This window comes from Belonocnema kinseyi, chromosome 9, assembly GCF_010883055.1.
Source record: "Belonocnema kinseyi isolate 2016_QV_RU_SX_M_011 chromosome 9, B_treatae_v1, whole genome shotgun sequence".
Taxonomy (NCBI): domain Eukaryota; kingdom Metazoa; phylum Arthropoda; class Insecta; order Hymenoptera; family Cynipidae; genus Belonocnema; species Belonocnema kinseyi.
The window spans coordinates 25,607,253-25,629,639 of NC_046665.1; the positions used below are offsets into that span (position 1 = coordinate 25,607,253).

Here is a 22,387-nt window from a genome sequence, read left to right on the forward strand (position 1 = left end):
GCTTATCTCACAGTAGAGTCAGAAAAATATACATACTGCACGAGATATATTACACAACTAAACACAAATGGCTAAGTAATTGAGCGGAACGGAAGTAACCAACTCTAATTTCTTCCAAACAGGTCTCCAGGTGGTGCTGAAGTCTATTATCAAGGCAATGGCTCCTCTTTTGCAAATCGGTCTATTAGTTCTTTTTGCTATCGTGATATTCGCCATCATCGGCCTCGAGTTTTATTCGGGAACGCTGCACAAAACGTGCTACAGCATAGAAAATATCAGTGAGTATAACCCATTTTTTATTTGATAAAATATGCAATATTTTAAAATAGGGAGTAAAGATAATAATAGATTTTATACCATTTGCCACACTATGGAATTTTATATAAATAGAAAGCGATCATTGACTGCCGAGGAGTCAGAGAGAAACAGGTGGGGGTTTAGCTTGCTCCCAGATTTCCTCACTTCTCTTTCTTTTCTCGGCAACGTGACGATCTGTAAGCTAAATAAGTGCAGTAGTAGTCGGTGATGAGACGCAGTCTGGTAAGTCTCGATTCCCCTCATGACATAATTACATATACGTTCAAGCACAGTAATTTGATGCTCCTACTCATGTGCGTGTGATCAAACACGCATATGAATAATCTCTACTGGCAGGGGTATTCGCTCAGTCTCGATTTCCTGAAATTTTCTCCCTCAAAGCCCCAAAATTAGGAAAAAGAGTGATTTCTACGAGTAGAATCAGCTTTCTATCGCGTACACGATATTCTTTACAACATGCGTATGAACAAATTCAACTTTCTTATGGCTGTAAGAGTGCATCACAAGGTAACTTAGAAATAGGAATGTAATGAAGAGTTTTTTTGGGTAAATTATGGTAACTTATCATAATTTGCCTAAAATTTAATAAAAAAAACGTCCAGACATTTCCAAAAATTTAGACATTTTTAAACTGAATTTCGTGCAATTTATGGCAAGTTAACATGACAAGGTGTGCCTGAACATGGGTTTAATGGAAAAAAATTTCACCACAGATGTTCCAACGGGAATTGATTGGTACATTAAAATGAAGCATCTATGCTGAATTACAACAATTTTCGCCAGGCCGTTTCGAAAAAAAGTGCGTTTGAAATTTACAAATATCAAATTGTCAAATGTAAGTAATTTACTACACAAAAATTATATTTATTGTATTCATTCAACTATATTATTATCGTTTGTCTTTTATTCAATCTCAAACGTGACGAGAGTTGTATTCTCGAACTCCTTTTAATAAAGTCTCCGGATGCGAAGCATTTGTATAAGCTACTTTATATTTACCCCAAGTTGTTTTGAAATCGGCATGAACAGATTCTATGCACTGCTCACTGAAAAATCCCAGGGTTTTGCCTGTTCTGCGACAGAAATGTATTACATGAAAAAACACTGCATGAACTTTGTGTGTAATAGATATCCTCAAGTTACAGTAGCTTTCTTGAAATGCAGAAATATTTTTTTCAAAGTTTACTTTTAAATCTTGAGAAAAACGTAAATCTACAACTGCTAGAAACACAGAAAAAAATAAGAATAAAATTTGTTGCAGGAAATGTTTTAGAGCGATAAAGTTTTGTTTAACCAACTTCGCGTCTTTCAAAAAACGTGTGTTTGTCATAGAAAAACAAAAGAAAGTTTAACCGATATTTGTGTAAAGTTTATCCTGTGAAGTTATTTTTTGTTGCAGAGAATCTTTCGCCGGAAATCGATGTAAATTTTATCTTCTGTTTTGTTCTGTGAAGTCTTGAAAACACTTTACATATTTATAGCATTTTGTACAACAAAAACTACGTAAATGTCTATTTTATTTAACAGTATTTTATTGAACAGTCCTGCATTTTCCGGCAATTCTTGTGAAATGTTGTTAAATAAAATAGACATTTTACGTCATTTTTTTGTATCAAATGCCTTGAATATATTAAGTGTTTTTAAGACTTTCTAGCAGTTGTAGATTCTTGTTTTTCTCAAGATTTAAAAGCAAACTTTGAGAAAAATATTTCCGCATTTCAAGAAAGCTACTATAGCTTGGAGATATGTATTACACAAAAAGTTCATGCAGTGTTTTTTCATGTATTACATTTCTGTCGCAGAACAGGCAAAGCCCTGGGATTTTTTAGTGAGGAGTGCATAGAATCTGTTCATGCCGATTCCAAAACAACTTTGGATAAATATAAAGTAGCTTATACGAATGCTAAGTATCCTGCAAATTTATTAAAAGCAGTCCGAGAATGCAAGTCGCGTCACGTTTGAAATTGAATAATAGACATCGAAAAATGCACTTTATTTATTTTTATCAATTTTAGAAATAATCAAATAAATTTGTGTTATATTAATTTTTAAATTTCAAACGCACTTTTTTTCGAAACAGCTCGGCGAAAATTGTTGAAATTCGGCACAGGCCGTCCATTTCAATTTCCTAAGCGATTCCTGTTGGAATATCTGTGGTGCAATTTCTTCCATTAAACCTATGTTCGGGTACACCGTAATATTATCATAAATTTCCGGAAATTTATAAAAACGTTTTAAATTGAATTTTAGGCAATTTATGGTAAGTTACCATAAATTTCCCTTAAAACAACCGTAAATCATACTTCCTTTATTTTAAATAGAATATGGGCTGAAATCATGCGTGTGTTTCGAGAAACGTCTCGTACTGAAAACTTACACTCGTCGGAAAAAGTCCCTCTTCTCCCCCTAGGTGCATAATATACTATTTCAAGTGTAGAATCTATTTTCTCAGTCATGTTCTATTCGCTTGTCGACTGACGATCTTTCAGTGTCTCGAAAGAAAATAAAATATCAAAAATTTTAAATTAGTCGTCTTCAACTGATAAAAAGAAGAAGAAACAGAATTGCGCAAATGCATTCTACACATGAAAAGATTAATATTCAGACCTTTATAACTTACCTTTACGTTTAGAAGATTTTCTCCAAAAAGCCGTGTGCAGTGTTGCAGTTCATGGTTTAAAATTCCTTGTAGTTGAAATTTCCACCTAGCCTGGCATATCTTCGCGGTACGACATGCTAGAAATCCCACCATTCCGCAAAATATTTGAGCTTTTTTTAGATTCTGTCACTGATTTTTCGTTGGCAAATTTTTGTACATAAAAAAAACACTGGGATATCTATGGCATGCATAAATTGCTAACGTCCCGAAACTTTTTCTACTGCAAAATTCGGGCCGTCTGAACCGTTTTTAATTGGAATACATAATATTGCGCAATATCCTCGTGTAAGTCCCCTCGCTCTCTGCCTTTCTGCTACGCTGCTGGTGTTTTCAGATCAGAGTCGAGTGTATGTGTATGTATTATTATTGATAGTATTTATCGATTTAATATATACTCGTGCTTTTCGGCACAGTCGCTGTAGAAAGACTTGCTTACAGCGTCCACATCGATACGAGGCCAGGGCAGCTAATGAACGTCGTTTGATAAAAATAAGCTGTGGGTAGCGGTAGAGGTGGGGACCTCTCCAGAGGAGAAATTTCAGTGTAATAGGAAATAGCGGAGAACCATTTCGCCATGTGGTACCAAAAATCATATTTAGAAATAGCAGGCCTAGTTTAAAAAATTCATTTTCAGTAAGGCTTAAAAGTGTTTTTATAATTTTTTGTGAATTTGAATGAAAAACCACTTTTCTTGTAAAAAATGTTTTTCTCAGGACAAAACAAAAACAAGGTCAGTTCTTGTCGAAGTAGCTAACTTTCTTTAAATTATCCGGAATTAATGCAAGCACCGCGATTTTTATTTCCACAAGAAGTTCTTAGCGAAAGATGTGGATCGTGGCATGTATATTCTGTGTATCTAGGACACATGCTATCCATGTGTTCCACTTCCGCGGAACGACGTATTTTGACATACACAGATCGGCCCTAAGAATTCTTTACTACCATATTTATCGTTCTTATGGTGTTGGCCGCAACCTTGACCTACCAAATGCTCCGAGGGAGATGGAGTCAATTGTCCCGAACGAGAAGTGCTAAATTTTTCGGAACTATGAATTTCGGACAGAAGTCGCCGCTACACACTCGACGAGTGGTATCGTTCTTTAGGACTTTGAGAAACCTCTCCGCTCCAGTCGACGACAATATCACAGTCAAGGAGAAGACAGAGGAGTGGAGGTATGGAAATTTACGAAGAGAACTATGGTAATTGTTAATGGGATACTCCCTTAAAAACGGTTGTCCTTGTGATCAGTGCATGATACACTGGTCGTGATATGTGGACATGTGTGTGATTTATCATGGTTCTACTGGAAGCCAGTGTTATTTCCATGGATGGAAGTTGCTCCCTGTGGCACCCTGTGTTGGTTGTTTAATCTATTTTTAAAATTAGGTTTGTATATAATTACCATTCAGTGAAAAGTATAATATAATACACTCGCAGTAACTTTCGCAAAACTTAATTTTGAGATAACTCGAGAGCGGGATCCCTGCAAAATGTAAGTATTGGAACATTTGAAAATTCTTGCAATATATAAGCTGAATTTACTGTGTTTCAAATAAATATATCGACGCCTACATTCAAATAAGTTTATTTGCTGAAAGCCTCTGATATGAGACTACGCGCTGTGTATAAGCTTAATGTTGTTGTCCCATACATGACGCTGAAAGCACATAGACTCATATTAAATGGAGGCGTGGTTAGATCCATTTCACTCTAAACACATCTTAATTTATATTTTTAACAATAAAATCATATTCAAGAAGAAAAAAGACAATTTTCTTTCGTGAAACGTAGATTGTCAAAGTATTTACCTTTTTCAAGAATTTAGTAATACGGTAGAGAGGCAAAACCGACCTGTTAACATTTATTGCTCTATTAAAACTTAATAAGAAGTGGAATCCATACTTTTTAAAAATTTTGGCTACTAAATTATTGTATATCCTATTTGCATACGCTTTAAATAGTTTAATAAAACCATGATTTGATAATTTCATTATTTCTAACAAGCTGTAGTTCGTGGGTCTTGCTCTTGTTTTTTTCGGAAATAGAGATATTTCAGAATGTTTAAACTGTATGGTTTTATTCTTGGGTATTTTACACATTGAAAAATTTACTTTTAAATAAATGCAGCAAGACGTAAAATATAATTTTATTCAAAATCGTGAAAGGTTTAGTATGACGGCTTATATTCGTTGACATTCTGCAAGGCAGCTATAGTTGTGCAGGTGGCACGCGACTATTTTAGACTTAAATTAAGTTTATTGTTAATAATTACTTGACAACAGAATGTTTCATCTACTAATAGAACAAATTTTGTTGAATCAACCAAGTCGATGATACAATAAAAAATATTAATTTGGGTCACATTCAACTTGCAAACAAGGTATTCCACCTTAATAAAAACTTAATCGAACGTATAAATGTTGTGCTGTAAGAAAAAAAATCGGGATCAACCTGTCAAGTGGGATTAACAGCTTGACAAAAGAAGAACTCATAGTCAGATATAGCTTGTAAAAATGCTATTCCGCCCTGAGGGCACTTCGATTAAAGTTCGTCACTCATTCTCCAGCTGCCAACTCACTCTATTCTTGCGCTTGTCAGGCCCGCGTCTCGAAGCACGAGCTCGCCCCACTATGGTCTTTCTTTCCTGAAATGCTGGGGGTTGCCTTAACATTTGCGTTCGCGGATTCCTCTGTCTCTGAGCTGGTACATTTGACCATTTTTCTATGTACTTTTAGGTAACCTCTTCTTTGCTTAACCTATCTCTCTACTTTAAGTATTTTATTTGACATCTTCCATCTCTCGAGTAAAACTCCGGTAAAATGTTGAGGTAGGGCTGTGACAAAGAAGCGGTAAGGTGAACTTCTGGTGCCACATAGCACTTCCTTTCCCCAAAAATAATAAAAACCATTGCTTTGGAATAAGGAAAATTCTAATAGACGATATTCTTATTCTTGTATTCCACTGAATTTAAGGACTAAATGTCCAAGGAAAACCTGTAACCACGCGTATCAGATAAACGAAGCGAGATGGATATATTTTACGATGGCACCAGACGACCATGTGCGCGCGCCTGCTTTTATATTCATTTTGATCATTTAACCATTTTTTGAATAACTATTTGTTAAAATTGTTACCACTGAAAGTTTCGCTGAATTAGACTCTGGAATAATGTATTCAATGAATCCATGTAACGTGGAATTTTCGATTACTATATTAATATCAAAGAGCGAGATATCATTCGAAGATTTTATTACACGGTGTGTTAATTCAATAATGTGAAAAATATAATTTTTGTAAAATGATAGTTGTTCAAAATCATTAAAAATTAATACTTACAATCTAAAAAATCACATTCCAATCCGATTCTCCGTTTTCAATTTGAAAATGAATAAAATGTTTAATAAATTTAAATACTCATTTCACGGCCAGCTATGGAAATCAGTACATCAAAAACATCGTAAAATCACTCAAACAATATCTATAAATTTTTAAATAATATTTCGATCCGATTCTCAGTTAACGTAATAAAAATCATTAAACATATATTTTTATTGAAAAGATTGAATAACTCATAAAACAACAGCTTACTACAATACATCGCTAAATCATTAAAATATATTCACATATAATTTTGAAAATTGAATTCAGATACATGCCTGTATTTTTTTATGGTTATCTTAGCGATATGTTGAGTTCCACTTTTTCATGCCTCAGGGATGTTAATTGCCAAAATTTAAACATCGATAAATTAAAGCTTGGAATCTGCTATTTACAACAGGGAGCCGTTCGAAACTTTTGTTTCGTTACGTTAAAAAAACGTATCTTTTGTTTCTTTTTCGTTACGTCCTGACAGATTGGAATAAAATTTAAAACGAAATTGTTATAACGTCATATTTTACCCGTCTGTCGTTTAAAATTTATATAAAATGCCTAAGGATACAAATTAACTGTTTTTTACAATTGCGCATAATTAAGAAATTTCGTTACAATTTCTGCATATTGAATACCTAGCATAAATCGATTGCATGCAGTTACGCTTTCGTATTACAGAAATATAATTAAAATTTAAAAAGTATTTTGTTTCGTTTTAGTGGGGTCCAATAGCACACGCAGAAAAAAGAAATGTAATATTTACTGATCAAGAAATGTAGATGGTTTCTTGTAACCGTAACAGCATAAAATGCTTATAATAAGGGGGTGAAAATGTCAAAATCACTTAACATTTCTTAAATGTCACAATGAAATTAAGGTTAATTGAATGCTTACCCTTTAGTAAAATAAACATCTATTCTCTGGTATGACATACTGGAAGAAATGTAAAATCCAATGAACCGATATTAAAATAGTGGTGCAGTGGACATTACCGAAGGTTCGGTACATGCTACCGATCTGATTGGTTTGCTTAGCATGCCCCTACAGTCAAAACAACGCAACCTATACGCGCGGATCTTCAAGTGAATTCACGTTGCAATAGGCAATGGATGGATTGCATCACGTAAAAAACATTTTTTGTTGACATTTCTGTGACAGTCCTCACATTACACAATATTACCAGTTGCATATTTGCATTGGAATGCATATAACTTGTTTTAATATTCTAAAGGAAAAAGTGATTTATAAATATATGAAAAGTAATACTTTTCAGGTCTTTGCGTTTGTGCAATTATGTTTTATCCTTTTATCAGTTGACTTTGCAGTTTCATGAAATAAAATCAATTATTCAAAATTTGAGTTTATAGTGCCCGATTCTGATTAAGTCGATCTATTGCTCCAACCTCAAATTTTGGATATTTCATTTTATTTCGTGAAAATAAAATGTCGTCAATGGACAATAGAATGGAAAATGATTTAAAAAAATACATTCTACACGTAAAAATATTACTATTCATACATTTATTACTTATTTTTACGTTTAGAATATTTTCTCCAAAAATTCGTATGCATTTCCATGTCAATATATATCAACTATGCTAACAGTTTTGAAATTCCCACCTATATTATCATGACCACGACGTTATGCTAAAATAGTCAATTGTAATAAAGTGGTATGAAACATAAGTAAACTTTGATTTTGTAGATTACAGACAACAATGAGTGGAATAATTTTTATGTGAATAATTAATTCCTGTTGCCACACAAACGAAAAATTGAAATTTAATTATTATGAAGTTTAATATTGTGAAAAAAATCGGTTGGTAATTAATTAATCAGTTTACAACATAAAAATCAATGAACAATTATGTATTGATACATTAAAATAACGTATACCTTATATGTTTATAAAAATTATAATTATTAGTAACATTTTAAACCAATTTCAAACGCATTTCACAATGAATATATCGAGAGTCCCAGTAGCAGTCCGTGAAGTTATGGACCTGACATGAGCTTCAGCGTCCGAAAGACAGCCCACTTCGTGAGAGGAAGCTTTTCATTCAAGTTAAGCACGAGATTACCGATCTTGTTTAGAGGCACAAACTTGTGCCACTTTGGACGTGTTAGAAGTCCTTGTTGATTTTGCTTAAAGTCGATGCGAGAAGGTTCTGGAATCATGAATATCGAAGAACCGATTAAGAAATGAGTCTATGTCAACGGCACTAGATCATTGGGATCATCGTTGTGAGCCTATACAGCACATGAGTTTAGACAAGCATTCACCTGTAAAGGAAGGTTGTAAATTTCCTTAAAAGTCCGAGTAGTATCTCCTACTACTCGACGAAGATAATGTTTTACAGAACGGATAGCTGCTTCCCAAAATTCTCCGAAGTGCGGGGCGGCTGGAGGGACGAAACGCCATGTAGTTCCATTATCAACAAGATAACAGTTAATACGTAGTCGATAAGAAAGCAGAAGCTTCATGGAAAAGTGTGCGGAGCTGCCTATCCGCCCCCAAAAAATTGGAACCGCAGACGCTGTACAGAAAACTGCTTATGCCACGTCGAGCAGTAAAACGTTTGTGAGTCTCTATGAAGCTATCAGCGGTGTAGCCAAAACATACGTTCAAATGGACCGCTTTTGTAGCCAAACAAATGAAAACCACAATGCACCCCTTTTTTTTGCCTTGTCGCCACGATCCTTAGTGGTTCGCATCCAAATAGGGCCAGCATAACCAGACCGCTGATAGCAAAGGGTCTAGACGCACGAGTAACTCTATGAGTAGGCTATTGACCCATTAGTTGAGTGAAAGTGGTTGCACGATGTCCAGTGCAAGCAACGAAATGACTCAACACTTTCTTTATGACACAACGTCCTGTGATTATCTCCTACTTTTACGTAGACATGACAAGGTAAGTTGGGTTACTCGATGCAACATGGCCTGATGCCCATTCCGAAAGATTAGCGTCGTAAGAATAGAGTCCTTGGGTAGACTGTAAGAAAATCGCTTGTCTAAGTCCATAGCAATATTCATTAATCAAGCTCCCAGCCTCATTACACCGTCAGAGTCCAAAAAGAGCAGACAACGAAGTACAGAACTTTTTGTAATCACTGGGATTTGTTTACGTAGGTACTTTAACTCGTCGGAGAGGTGTCAACGCTGTTCATATCTCACCAGACGAGATCGAGGACGTTTTAAAACGTGGGGGTAAGTTTATATGGAGGAAGATCAGTGGATTTCTTTCGCAGTCGGTCGATGAATTTCAGACAGAGAGCAAGGACCCTGTTGTGTGGAAGTTAACCGTTGAAGAGTGGGTAACGATTCTTTTCTCTCTGTTAATGTTTGGATATATCGAACCCGTACATGATGGCCAAAAAGTGCATAATGCGACAATCAAGGTGGCCAAGTCCACCAGAGACCCGATTAGAAATATATGCCATTCATCTTAGATGAATTTTACAGTCTAGAGTATTTGCTGAGTCAATACATAGATCAATCGAAACGCAGTATGGTGGTTTAAGACTGAAAGAATATAAACTACCAGCCGAAGAAGCAGAACAGGCGAACAAAGTTCGAAAAGAGGCAAAGATGTCTCCTTAAGGCGAAGAACCTTAGTGTTAGCTGTAACTAGTGAGACTCGTATCTCATCCGAGGGAAGTAGGATCCTCAGATAGATAAACGCACCGATAGCCTATTGTAATTTTCTACAACCTCTGCATGTATTTTTTTGCTTTAACTCAGACTGAGACAAGCCAGCTAAGCATATCAAAGGGTTGGCCCATCTCGGAGAAAATGCTTCTTTTCGTTATTACCCCGGTCACCTCAGGAAGTTGAACCTGAAACTTAAAACAATCTGAAACAGGTTGCCAGAGAATTTCGAGAGCCCTTAGGATCGGCTTTTAAGTAAATTCATAAGACATCCGCACAGTTCTACAGTCATTTTTTAAATGAAACGACCCGCTTTGACAAGCAAGTTCACTTGACGACGTTTCTCTATGGTTGTAGCGATGTAAGGAAATGAAACAAAACCGAAAGTAACGATATTTAGACAGTATGTCTGAACCTCTTCGTCAGGATATGACCTGTAAATGCCAATGAATGTCCAATGCAGAGACGATAAGGTAACATCTGCAACGATGTATGACTTCTAGAAGTTCCATTTGGGGGTTGGGCCCTGAATAAAGGGGCTCATTTAGAGAAATACCCAAATCAGTTTGTTGAGAAGCATTAAAGAACGTTCTCAATTTTGTACTAAAACTGTTTTCCTTAATGACGTAATGATGCTGTATAAAATTTCACTGCATACTCATTTATGCTCTGTGTGAAAGACTGGTGCAAAACAAGAACGCGTCAAAAACCCTTGTCCAAATTCATGGACATTCAATGAGCAGCACAACGAGAATCTCTTAAATATGTCGTCCGATCCTTGATTGAAAGTCGAACAACATAGCGCTTATCTTGTCAATGCTGATAAGCGGAGAGAAAAAGTTTCTGACACTCTTCTTCATCAAGGGTGAACTCAGGAGATAAACCTAAAAAACCTAAACCTAAACCTAACATCAAATCAATCGAGTCAGCCGGCTCATTATTAGAGGGCCGATGCAACCTAGTATGCCGGAGCATTATTAGAGGGCCGATGCAACCTAGTATGATGTTGACCAGAGCAGGTTTGACATCGCTTAGGTGAGACGAGATCTCGAATCAAATGCTTTCCCAAACGATTAAAGCATAACCCACACTTTCCAATAATTTCTCGTCGCTGATCAGAACTATTTAATCTAAAAAAAACACAGAAAAACAAAGTACTTACCAGGACATAGCGGACAACCGCCCTCTTTCAGTGAAGCACTATGAGCTTGTGCGTGAAAACCTTTCTTACCCAATTCGACACCTGTCACTTTACCTCTGCTTTCAACTGATGAATACTTGAATTGGGAACCCTCCCCAAAATCAAAAGCCTCTAAGGCGCTTACTCGTGAAACTAAAAAAGTCCTTAAAGTTTCAAACGAAGGATTAGTGGGAAGTGATTGCGTTTTTCTTCCCAAGCTTGAGGAGAGGAGTGGTCTAAACAGTTGACTGTCATTTAGATTAGGATCTTCCTCACTTGAGTTGAAGAAGCAACATTAATAGCGAAGTTCAAACACTTGGAAGAGGAAGAAGCAGCAAGTGCTCACGTACGATGAGAAGCTGATCGTGGTTTGTATCAGATTTGGACCTCTTCTTTCATAGGTTTTCCAAATATGCGTTGAGGACATTTTCTAAGATGTTCGCCTTACCGATCTTTTGAAAATTAGAAACTGCATTGCAATAGATCTTGTAAAGTCCATAATCCTGAGCAATACATTCTTGGACGCTAATTTTTTTAAAGCATTGATGTCAAAATTAGAAATTGCAACCCTGTCATTATGACAGCGGTATACTACACAATTTAGAGCGTCACAATGGATTGTTAAGGAGACACATCACTGCAAATAATTAACTATTCAGAAGTTCAAAATAAAATTGAATAAAATGACAGCGTATAAAATGACAGCGTATAACCTGTCGACCCTGACAACCTCAATACGTGTGGTGCCGAAAAGTATCTTGGCATAGGGAAGATAAGAGCGGTACCTTTGTAGACACAAGAGAGGGAAAAGAGAACACTCGCTCGATATGCAACACTCATACAAGAAAAAGTAGATTAACTGGCATAAAATATCCGGAATAGCATTCGACTCTGCGCGGTTTATTGAATTCCCCATAAAGGCTTCGCTTGTTAACCCAGGGCGAACTTAATGTAAAATTATCGGGTTTTACCTATTTTTCAATCCCTTTTATTATAAATCTTTGACCACTTTAGTTATCCTTTTCCATAATTATTCTGAGAGTTTTAAAGTATACTTTATATAAGTTTCATGAATGAACCCTCTGATGAGCACCCTGGCGCGTTGTGATTTCCTCAGGTTCTTCAAAATTGGCCCCAAGAGTTTTCCATCTGAGCCTAGCTAATAGCTGGTACTGGCATAGTACAAGCAGGGATCTGTCGTCATTTCCGCCGCATTTGTACGTACATTCTGTACGTACAGCCTACGATGAATTCCGCCTATCGGCAAACCCCGAATTTTCTCCCAGTATTTCCAGGGCTTTGTACGAATCCAGCTTTTGCTGATGTCAGTCAGGAGCCCACGGCTGTATGCCTTGGTTTAAGGAAAGCGGAGTAGAGCCATACAAGAATTATCTACCCTACACCCCATGTCATACCAATGGCTCTCTTGCGCACCCAAAAAGTGATGACAAATTTCCTGCATTGGGTTTCCAGGCGCTTCACTCTGTTCAGTTTGCTAGCTAGGATTACTCCCAGATATTTAATCGAATCTGAAAATTTCAGCTTCCCAGAAGAAAATACCGTAGCGTCATATTTTGGCACTTTGTAGTTTCTCATGAAAATAACCAGACTGGTTTTTTTCGGATTTAACGAGAGTCCTGAACTATTGCATCAAACTGCCATGTTTTGGACCGACCTGGTTACGAGACTCTTTCGGCCTAGCATGCTTTCTATCCAGCTTACTATCTGCTTTAGCACACCACACGTTAAAGCCTCTCGAAAGATGACTTCTGGAGAATGTTGTTCAACGCGCCCTCCATATCCAAGAACGTGCCCGCAGCAAGCCAATTTTGTTCTAGCTGCTGCTCCAATTATGTCAAAACAGTATGGAGTGCCGTTTTCATCGAGCAGCTTACCTCAATAGCGCGCTGCTCTCTATGCAGCGTGGAGGACAAAAGCTCCTCATCCCTTTTATATCTCTCGACCAGGTTCTCCAACGTCTTCAGGATAAGGGATGTTAGGCTATCGGTCTAAAATCTTTTGCAGCATTGTAACCCTCCTTCCCACATTTTGGAATAGAAGTCACTCTGCGGTCCCTCGATGCTCATGGCACGTGTTTTAGAGCAATGGTTGCACTAAATAATTTCATCAGTGGAGGTGAGACAAAATCTATGCCGTCTTGTAAAAGTGTTAAATATATTACATCCGTCAGTAGTGATTTAAAGGGACTAATTCCGGGCACCTACGAACGCTTCTGGCCACCATACGGATCCCAGTTGGATCAGTATTTCACAGGCGCAAGGCCTTTGATTTAGGATTAGGGCAGGCCAACAACTAGAATCGAGCCTCTCCGCTTCAGCCTAGATCCCTGACTGTCGGAATATACCTTCTACGAATTAATTTTTTTGGATTCGGGTTCTGTAAATTCCGTTTCCCCAGAACGGTCGAGGACATCTCTCGCCTGGACAATGTGGGTTATCTGCCCGAAAGCGAGGCCTTCTGCCGTTCTAACTTACTCTTTAGAGGAGGTTTCCTGGAGTCCTTTTTCCTCTTGTCCAATGGATGAGCCTAAGAAGTTGCTCCAGGTGTAGATCCTGCAGCCACTGCCCCTGTGGGGTGCATTTGCTGAAGTTTGCGAACCACGTTTTGCGTTCTCTCATTTTTAATGCTTTGCTACGTTGCTTCCTCCTGCCAGAGAGTGCCATTACCTGCACATCTATCGTGTGGTCAAGATTTTCGTCATCCTTATCACTTCACGCCGCTTGTGGTGAGTTGCTTCTATGGTGAGTTCCACTTTTGGCCCCGAAATTTTTTAGTTAATCTGTGCTTTAATTTGAGATGTTTTATTTTAATTTCAATTTATTTTATATTTTAATAGTTTGTATTCCTTTCATGGTCCCATGTTAAACTAGGGAAATAAGGAACACTCCTCGCAGAGACCCGCATGCAGGGGGGCGGGTTTACATACTATGGGATTCTACCAAGTATCTCAAAGTCTGTTAAAGACACATCTTTTGTGACCCCTTCATATCCGCCTTTACTGAGCAGGTAAGGATGAGGTGTGCAAGGATTTGTTAACGCTGGTGCCACACAGCCCTTAACACGGCGATCCGATAGTGGCTTGGGAGCTTGAGAACTCGCGCCCTCGATATTCCAGAAGGCTTTGCTATTATCCCCTGGATGGATCGCTCCTTCGTTTAGGTCCAACCGACTAGAGTCCGTTCGATCCCCTGAGTAGCCACACCTTTTTTTTAGCCACAAATTTTAATTTTAACAACATTTCTTCAAAGTCAACGTAGTCAAATTCTTTAGAATCATTGTTCAAATACCTATTTTGACCAATTATTATTCAGATAGGTATTACTTTTTAATCTTAATAACTGCTTAATATTTCAAACTTTGCGTACGCAATCACACTCTAACGTTTGTTGATAAGTCATGAACAGAAAAGTAGTTCCTGAAACCCCCTGACCAGCCGAGCCACTGACAATGAAATAGTTAAACGCCCTTACTCTCGATTATCGGTTTCAGGGGCAAAGAAACACTTTATTTTCAATTTTTTTAAAAGAACATGCTTTTAAAAAAAAGCGCTCTGTGACATCCAATGTATATGCTTTTAGACTAAAATATGGTAAGAATAATACATCAAACAATTGATCGTTTTAGACGTAATTTGGAGCGTTCTAAACCCCAAATCATTGGAAGCACCTTAATATCTTGATATACCCTTATATCTGATGATTATATTTCTATTTTTCGGCAGTATAAAGTTATTGTTGATCTAATGCTCTGTTAATAAAAAATGTGCTGTACATTAAGGTCCGTATGAAATTTGCAGATATAATGGTGAAGGAAGGTGATCTACCAAATCCATGTAACACAGATAATCCAAAGGAGGCGCCGTTAGGTGCCTACGTATGCAATGCTAATACTTCGACTTGTGCTGATCTCTGGGAGGGACCAAATAACGGCATCACTAGTTTCGACAACATCGGATTCGCCATGCTCACCGTTTTCCAGTGCATCACTATGGAGGGTTGGACTGCCATATTGTACTGGGTAATGCAAGATATATGTTCTTCAGTGTTAACATTTTCTTGCTCTAAAGCGCATTTTTCAAAAACATCTGGACAGGAAAATCACTTATTCGTTGTACATTCGTTGTGGAATTTACCATATTTTCATTTCAGAATCAAGCAAGTCCAAATTTTCACAAATGTATTCCACCAAATTGCTTTTGAAGATTTTCCGTCTGACCGTTATATGTATGCATGGATATGTGTGTGTGTGTGTGTGTGTGTGTGTGTAAATTTACACAAAAGGAGGCCCGGCCTCCTATGCGCCTTGCGCGCCTATTCCACAATAAGACTTTTTTTCTGAAAGTGCAGTAGCGGTCGTGCGAGGCTACACAGGTTCGCGCGTGTGGCTCTAGAGACCCTCTTGTGACCCTACTGAATATAACTACATAGATCCCTTTATACATCTTTCTAAAACTATATTTAGTATCTCCTCTGGCAATTATCGTGTCACAAACAAATAGCGTCATCTTACAGAGTGGTGCGTTTTAGGGTGACATCATGAGCCCTCTGCTCTTTTGTATCACACTACTGCCACCATCATTCGCACTACGCTATTCTCTTTATGTAGTTTATATGAATGGTCTAAATATCTATGCTTCTAGTTTAAAGAAACTTCAGGTTTCCTTAAATATTGTCAAAGGGTACACAAGAACGATTGGTTTGGGCTTTGAATTGGACAAGGGTGACAAGATTAATCTTAAACTGTAACGGATTACCGACGTTCTAGTGGCCGAGAGTTTGTCGATATAAGTCTAATTGGACATCCTGGCACTGGAGAGACTTATACATACCTGGGAGTGCTCAAAGCCGCATATACAGAAGCATATACTGAGTTGTTCAGGGTACAGCTTATATAAAATGCAAAATATCATCTCCTAAAAATTAAACGGAAAAACTAGAGGATTGGTAAAGGAGCGTTCCTTTACAAAGCCGCGCAGTAGGCGGACGAGATTTTTGGCCTGAATTTTAACACCAGAATTGAGGAAAGTGCATTACTTTATCTAGAAGTTTTCTCAAAGCTCAAGTAAAGAAAGCAGATTCAAGAAAATGCACTGCAATTTTCACAGGGCTGTCGAAGATCAGTCCTTGTCAAAGGAGCAAACTTTTGCTCTTCTCAGATCAACAGGACTTAATTCAGGTACAGAGAGTTTCATGTCCGCATGCACACTTAAGGTCTGACATTGTTGTCAAGGACTTCGGAAAAAAAACTGAATTCATGAAATAATTCACGGCTGACATGTTATCGGTGCTCTCGAAGGTGCTCGTATCACTAGTTCTTAATATTAAAGGCATACTTGCGTGCCAAAAACGTGCCATGGCACTTGCGAGGTGGATGCGCAAAACTGTTATCCTTGAGTCGCTTCGCGTCCTCAATGCACACGAGGGTTATGTGTGTGTGGTTCACCAGTTCTCAACCCGAAAACCTGCATAGGTAGTTTCGAAAGCTTGTAACTCACTTTATAATTATGCGATTTTAAATTTAAATGAGCGTTTTTGTAATTGTTTTTACACTCCAGAAATATTCAATGAAATTTTGGTAATATATATTCACTTTTTGGGATATCATGGATGAACCAAATTTAAACATTAAGCATACGCTTATTTTTAAGCTATTGGATGACTCTAAATGCTTTCCTCGAAATTTCCGCAACTTGTTCCTTCAATTCAAGAGAGCGATCAAGAATATAGACTAAATATAAATCTCTCGTCAAATTTCTTACAGTGATGGAAGGGAAGAAGGTTTCTTTAGCTATAGATCAGAAGATTTAAGAGTACGGCCACTTGTCAAGGCCCTTCGTACCAACATATCGAACTCCTCCAGTACGTTTAAAGTAAGCTTCTCAAAAGCCTCAGACGAGACACAGAGTATGGATATAGGAGGAAGTCTTTAGGAGAAGTATGGTCAGATATTTAAAAAACAGGTCGATGATCGCGACAGATTTTATGCTGACCATGATGTCCTCATTAGGTTTTTTAGGAAGACCATGAATTTCCAGCTTAGTATGCAGAGCCGCTTGTACATCTAGCACGTGATCAAGAGTTACCACTTTGCCTTTGAATTCTTTGGCTTTCATCTTGACTAGATCAATTTCCTCCTTTTGTACTTCGGAGCCGAATTTCTATGAATCTACACGCCTGGCATTGCCTTAAAGTTAATTTTTGATTTTCGAAAGGGTAAAATTTAAATGGTCATTAAATTTTTGTTGTTAGGTTTAAAATTTGTTGAATCTTGCTAAAATCTCGCGGGCATGCGCAAGGGTCTCGCTGCGGCTGGTGGAGGCTACTTTAGTAGTATAGCTATGGGGCTGTTAGGCCCCTTGCTGATCGAACAAGGTTCTGTTCCATGCTCAGTTACGTTCAGTCAGTAATCACAGTCAGTGATGAGTTTACAGTGGCGCCATCTTATAGCAGATACAGCAGCTAACGAATTTAGCGACAGAGTTGTGACGTCATCTATTAGTCGAAATATAAAATGCCTTTCAGTGATGAGGTCAGCAACGCCACCTAATGACAGAAATATTAATTAACAAATTTACCGACATCACTGCTTTACCTAATTACATAAACATGCGCAGTAGACTTCTACGATACATGCAGATGCACAGAAGGGATATTTGATACGAACGGATACGTAGAGGACTTTTAAAGTTCGTCTTACGTACATTCTGAGCAGCACGTTAAGCTATTGAAAATTTAAATGTAACTATCAGCGAATTAAATCTAAAAAATACTAAAATATTTTTAATTAATTTAAGAACATATAGTTGAATAATTATACCGTTTTTTAACTTTCAAGCGTATTTTTACAGTGTATAACCTTGAAAATGTGCATAATCCTTTTGGGTAATAAGTTTGTAAATTGATTTTCCAACTCATCCACGATCCTTGTACCATACTTTATTTGACTAGATGTTTCACCAGATCACTAACTTTGCACTCTGCTCAACGATTAACTGAAGATACTAAAATCTGATGCATATTTTATACCCCAGGCATGGCGCGAACATGTGAAATAATTTCATTGGGTCGCGCGCCTCACACTGTCACGGTGTGGGGAATATCTCCAGCAGAGGTTTCTCTTCTTCAATTTATTAATAAAGTGCCTGTCTGCTGTCTGTTTTTTTTCACAATAAAAAACAACGGCTTATAAATCAAATTTGATTTTGTTTTACATTGGCATAATTTCTATTTTAAAAGAAAACTTTACCTATGTTTTCATGTAACCAGCATTCTGCATTCTTATGAAAATACTCTACGGGGATCATTCTTGAAAGACTCGTCATGCTCGCTAAGATATTATGTTTGTTTGACGCAATATGGGAACAATTGCTTGACACTCGGGACTTCATAACGAATGAGGAGAGTTAATATAGAATCGCAAAGTATCTACATTTTCGTTAGGTTCTGCATGAAGCCTTATTATCACTTGCTTGCCGCGTCGTTCAGAATCTAGGTGAGATGAACTTGAACTTTTTTATCGAAACAATTTTGTTCCTACCAGTATTGGCTTTTAGAGGCATTGATGTGTTGAATTCGAAATCTAAAATATTTTTTGACTTAGTTTTTCTTAGCGTTAGCGTTAGCTCACAGTTCACATGTTGAAGTACCTTGTCAGTCTACTGCGCATCTGTGAGCATTGTAGGTTTCTACTGTACATCCACAAGTATATTATAAATCTACTGCGCACCCAAAAGTATCGTAGAAGTCCATTGCGTATCTGTAACTATCGTTGTATTTCACTGCGCGTGTATTTTATATCATAGAAGTCTACTGCGCACCTGTAAGTGCAATGAGGCAACTTAGCTTGGAACCTTCGTCGATATTTCTATCAATAGATCGCGTCACTGTAAACTTCTCACTAAAAAGTATTTGACTGTTTGACTATAGATATTATACATTCCCCTCATTTTATATATGATTTTATAATAGTATAATAAGGGGGGGGGGGTGTGACTCATTATGCAAATGTGCTGAGTCAATTTTGTGAAGGACGGCAGATAATGAAATACTGGCGCCACTAGCGCGACGTCCTACATTTGAATGAAAGCTGAATAGAATCATCGGAGATTTAGTATTTTTTGCTGTTTTCGTAATATTTTAAAAGTTTGTTGATAATTTAAAATCTTTGATCTTGAATTAAGCCAAGAATAACTGTTTCTGGAATTGAAAAAATATAGTATTCAAAAATAAACCTTAAATACACTGGAAATGTCGGCTTTTAAGGTTTTGAATTTTCGAGCAGAGTAAAATGGTAAAATATGAATATTGCGCCTTTAACGTTTAAAAAAAATAAACTAAATGTTCTGAAATGATAATATCAAAAATATTAATTTATTTTTAATGACTTGAAAATTTCTAATGAAATTTACAAGAAATTATAAAAATTATAATATTTAATATTCAGTATATTGTATTTATCGTTAAACGGATGAACATATGATTAGTATTAAAGCTGTTAACTTTACTCTATATTTCGTCATTTATTTATTTAAAAATGTAATTAGAAGCTGGGAATATAAATTAAATATGAAGTAAAGACATCGATCTATAGTTCCGAGCTGTCGATCAGAGTACGACTCAACCCGCTCAAAAGGAGTAAAAAAACTGTTTTTTGTTTCGTTTCAAAAAATGAGGTTAAGCGTTGGCAAGAAGCAATTATGCGTGACTAAAAGGCTGTTATTGCTAAACCTGATTATTTAGTGTGTGAAAATCACTTTTTAAGGCCATGTGACGAGTGGTCCTAAATATTAATAATTATGAAAAAAGTAAAAAAATGGTTTACAACAAAAAACTTTTTTCATAATCGTACAAATTTAGGACCAGGTCCACCATTCTTAGTGCTTCCTGTTTAGTATCCAAAATTTAAAAAAAAAAATCGCGCTTTATTTGGCGACGAGGTTTTTTAGCCGCCTTCGAACGATGCTCAAGGCAGTTTGCTAATTGAGATGGAAAAACCCCTGATTTTAATTTGGAATTCATGTACCATTCTGACTGCAAAAAATCATTATTTTAGAATTATAATTTACTTTAATATTTGAAATAATTAATAAATTAATATAATTGTACATTAATGTAAAAAATCACCGATAATTCAAAACTGTCATTAATTTTACTTTTACATTTTTCTTAAAAATAGTAAGTGTCTTAACATATTTTTCCAATTTCAAAAACTATGAAAACTATAATTTCATGCACTATCACAATAATCTAAAAGTCTGGCAAGATGAAGAATCTATTAAAATGTAAAAATCAATCTAGTCAAAATATCGTCAGAGCCATTCGATTATTTTAGGTTGACGGAATTCGGTTTAAACAAGTTGTATTACTTACCGCCATAACCTTTCCATCAGGAACTAAAAATACCTTTGCAAAATTATTTGATACTTTAAAAAGTCACCTTCATATACCATATGTCCAGGTTTCACAATAAAATCCTTTTTGCCACTGTTGATTGTAGCAGGGTTGGTCAGCTGAAAATTCCTATATAGGTTCCTATATAGGAACCTACACAGGATCCTATATAGAATCCTACATAGGAAATTATATGGTTTACCTGTAGGTGCCACCTATAGGAAATTACATAGGATCCTATAAAAAACCCTTTATAAGTTCCTGCTTAGGATCCTATATAGGATCCTGTATATATTTCTGTATGGGACCATATCCAGATACGCAGTAGTCTTCTGTGGCACTACGGCTGCGCAGAAGTTTTTTGGTCATATAGAAGCACATGGAGACATACATATCATTAGGTACCATTAGTTAGGTGTCATTAGGTATCTTATTAGGCAGTGTCTTACATAGACACCTATAGGTGAAACATATCAGATCCTACGTAGGATCCTATTTAGGAACCTATGTAGGTTCGTATATAGAAATTTTCAGTAGGGAGTTACTCATGTAAGTTACGTTTTCAAGATGACCAACTTGGAAAATCAATTTCCTCAGTGTTTACAAGTACATAACCTCATTTTTGAAATATAGTAATTAATAATAATTCTGTAGAATGCGTTATAAAAATTAAAAATAATCATTATTCTTGGGCTGAGAAGAAACACCTAACATCATGATGTAATACCATGGAATGATTTATTTTTCGAGCGGAAGGAAGGAAAGAAAACTTTCGCAATGAGTCATTTGTTTCTTTGGATAATAATTATTATGGATCATATTGCATAATATTATTATGTAATTATGCAAGGATCTTTCTAATTATACCCTCAAACTGGTTGAACCTTTATTCGAATTTGAAGAGTTTTTAAATATTGGAATTTGGCACCAGATTTACGAGACGAATAAAATTAAATAAATAATACAATTCAAATCGGTAAACATAATATTCTAGATATTTATCTAAAATTCTAGATTCTGCAGTATTTTGAATTACGCTTTAACTATAAATATTATTTCCTTTCTCGACTTTTGTGAGTTTGTAAAGCAAACACAGTAAGATAAATCTTTAATTTAATGCAATGCGGATTCTACGTTAAATTTGCAGTTAGAAGGTCACGGAATAATGCTGATAGTTTTTTTGCGAGTTTAAAAACCCACAAAAAAACGCGCTTGAAGTAGCCTTCAGAAGAAGTTAAGAAAATTTGTTTTTAATTTTAACACTGCAAAATAAAAACCATTGCGATTACTCTATGACATTCTAATGGCAAATTTAACATAGCCTTCGAATTGCAACAAGTTAAATGCCCATCCTGCTGTTTTTTTTTTAGTTTTTTGTTGCATTATACGGAAGAGATGTTATGTGTATACTATAAGGGCACGCTATAGCATGTCCTTTTCTTTCATTTGGTCCCTTAGGGTATTTTTCGATATTGACGCATGCGCACTGAAAGTTTCCATTTGAACGTAATATGCGACAAAATACGGTCAAAGTTATGACATGTCTCGAGTTTTTATATGCAGATTGGTCGTTGCAGAGGTGGCGCGAATGTTTCACGACTCATCGCTCTTCACAGCACTAGCACTTGCCTTTAATTCAAAAGCGAAAATCGTGTCAAGCCCTTGAGAAGAATATAATTATTTCTCAATGCATGCTTGCTACGATGTGCAATATGAATGTACATGAGTACAATGCATAAGCACATTTATTTGCATCGCGAGCGTCCTATTAAAAAGCAAGGCTGTAGTCAGGGGG

At 36.5% G+C, this 22,387-nt stretch overlaps 1 protein-coding gene across 1 annotated transcript in view; it reads left to right on the forward strand.

Annotated features, from left to right (window-relative positions):
• LOC117180362 (voltage-dependent calcium channel type A subunit alpha-1) overlaps window positions 1-22,387 on the forward strand; it is a 617,877-nt gene that overhangs the window by 83,573 nt on the left and 511,917 nt on the right. The window contains exons 4-5 of the mRNA XM_033372824.1: window positions 123-278; window positions 15,000-15,220. Coding sequence (XP_033228715.1) covers window positions 123-278; window positions 15,000-15,220 — 377 coding nt within the window. The remainder of the gene's footprint in view (window positions 1-122; window positions 279-14,999; window positions 15,221-22,387) is intronic.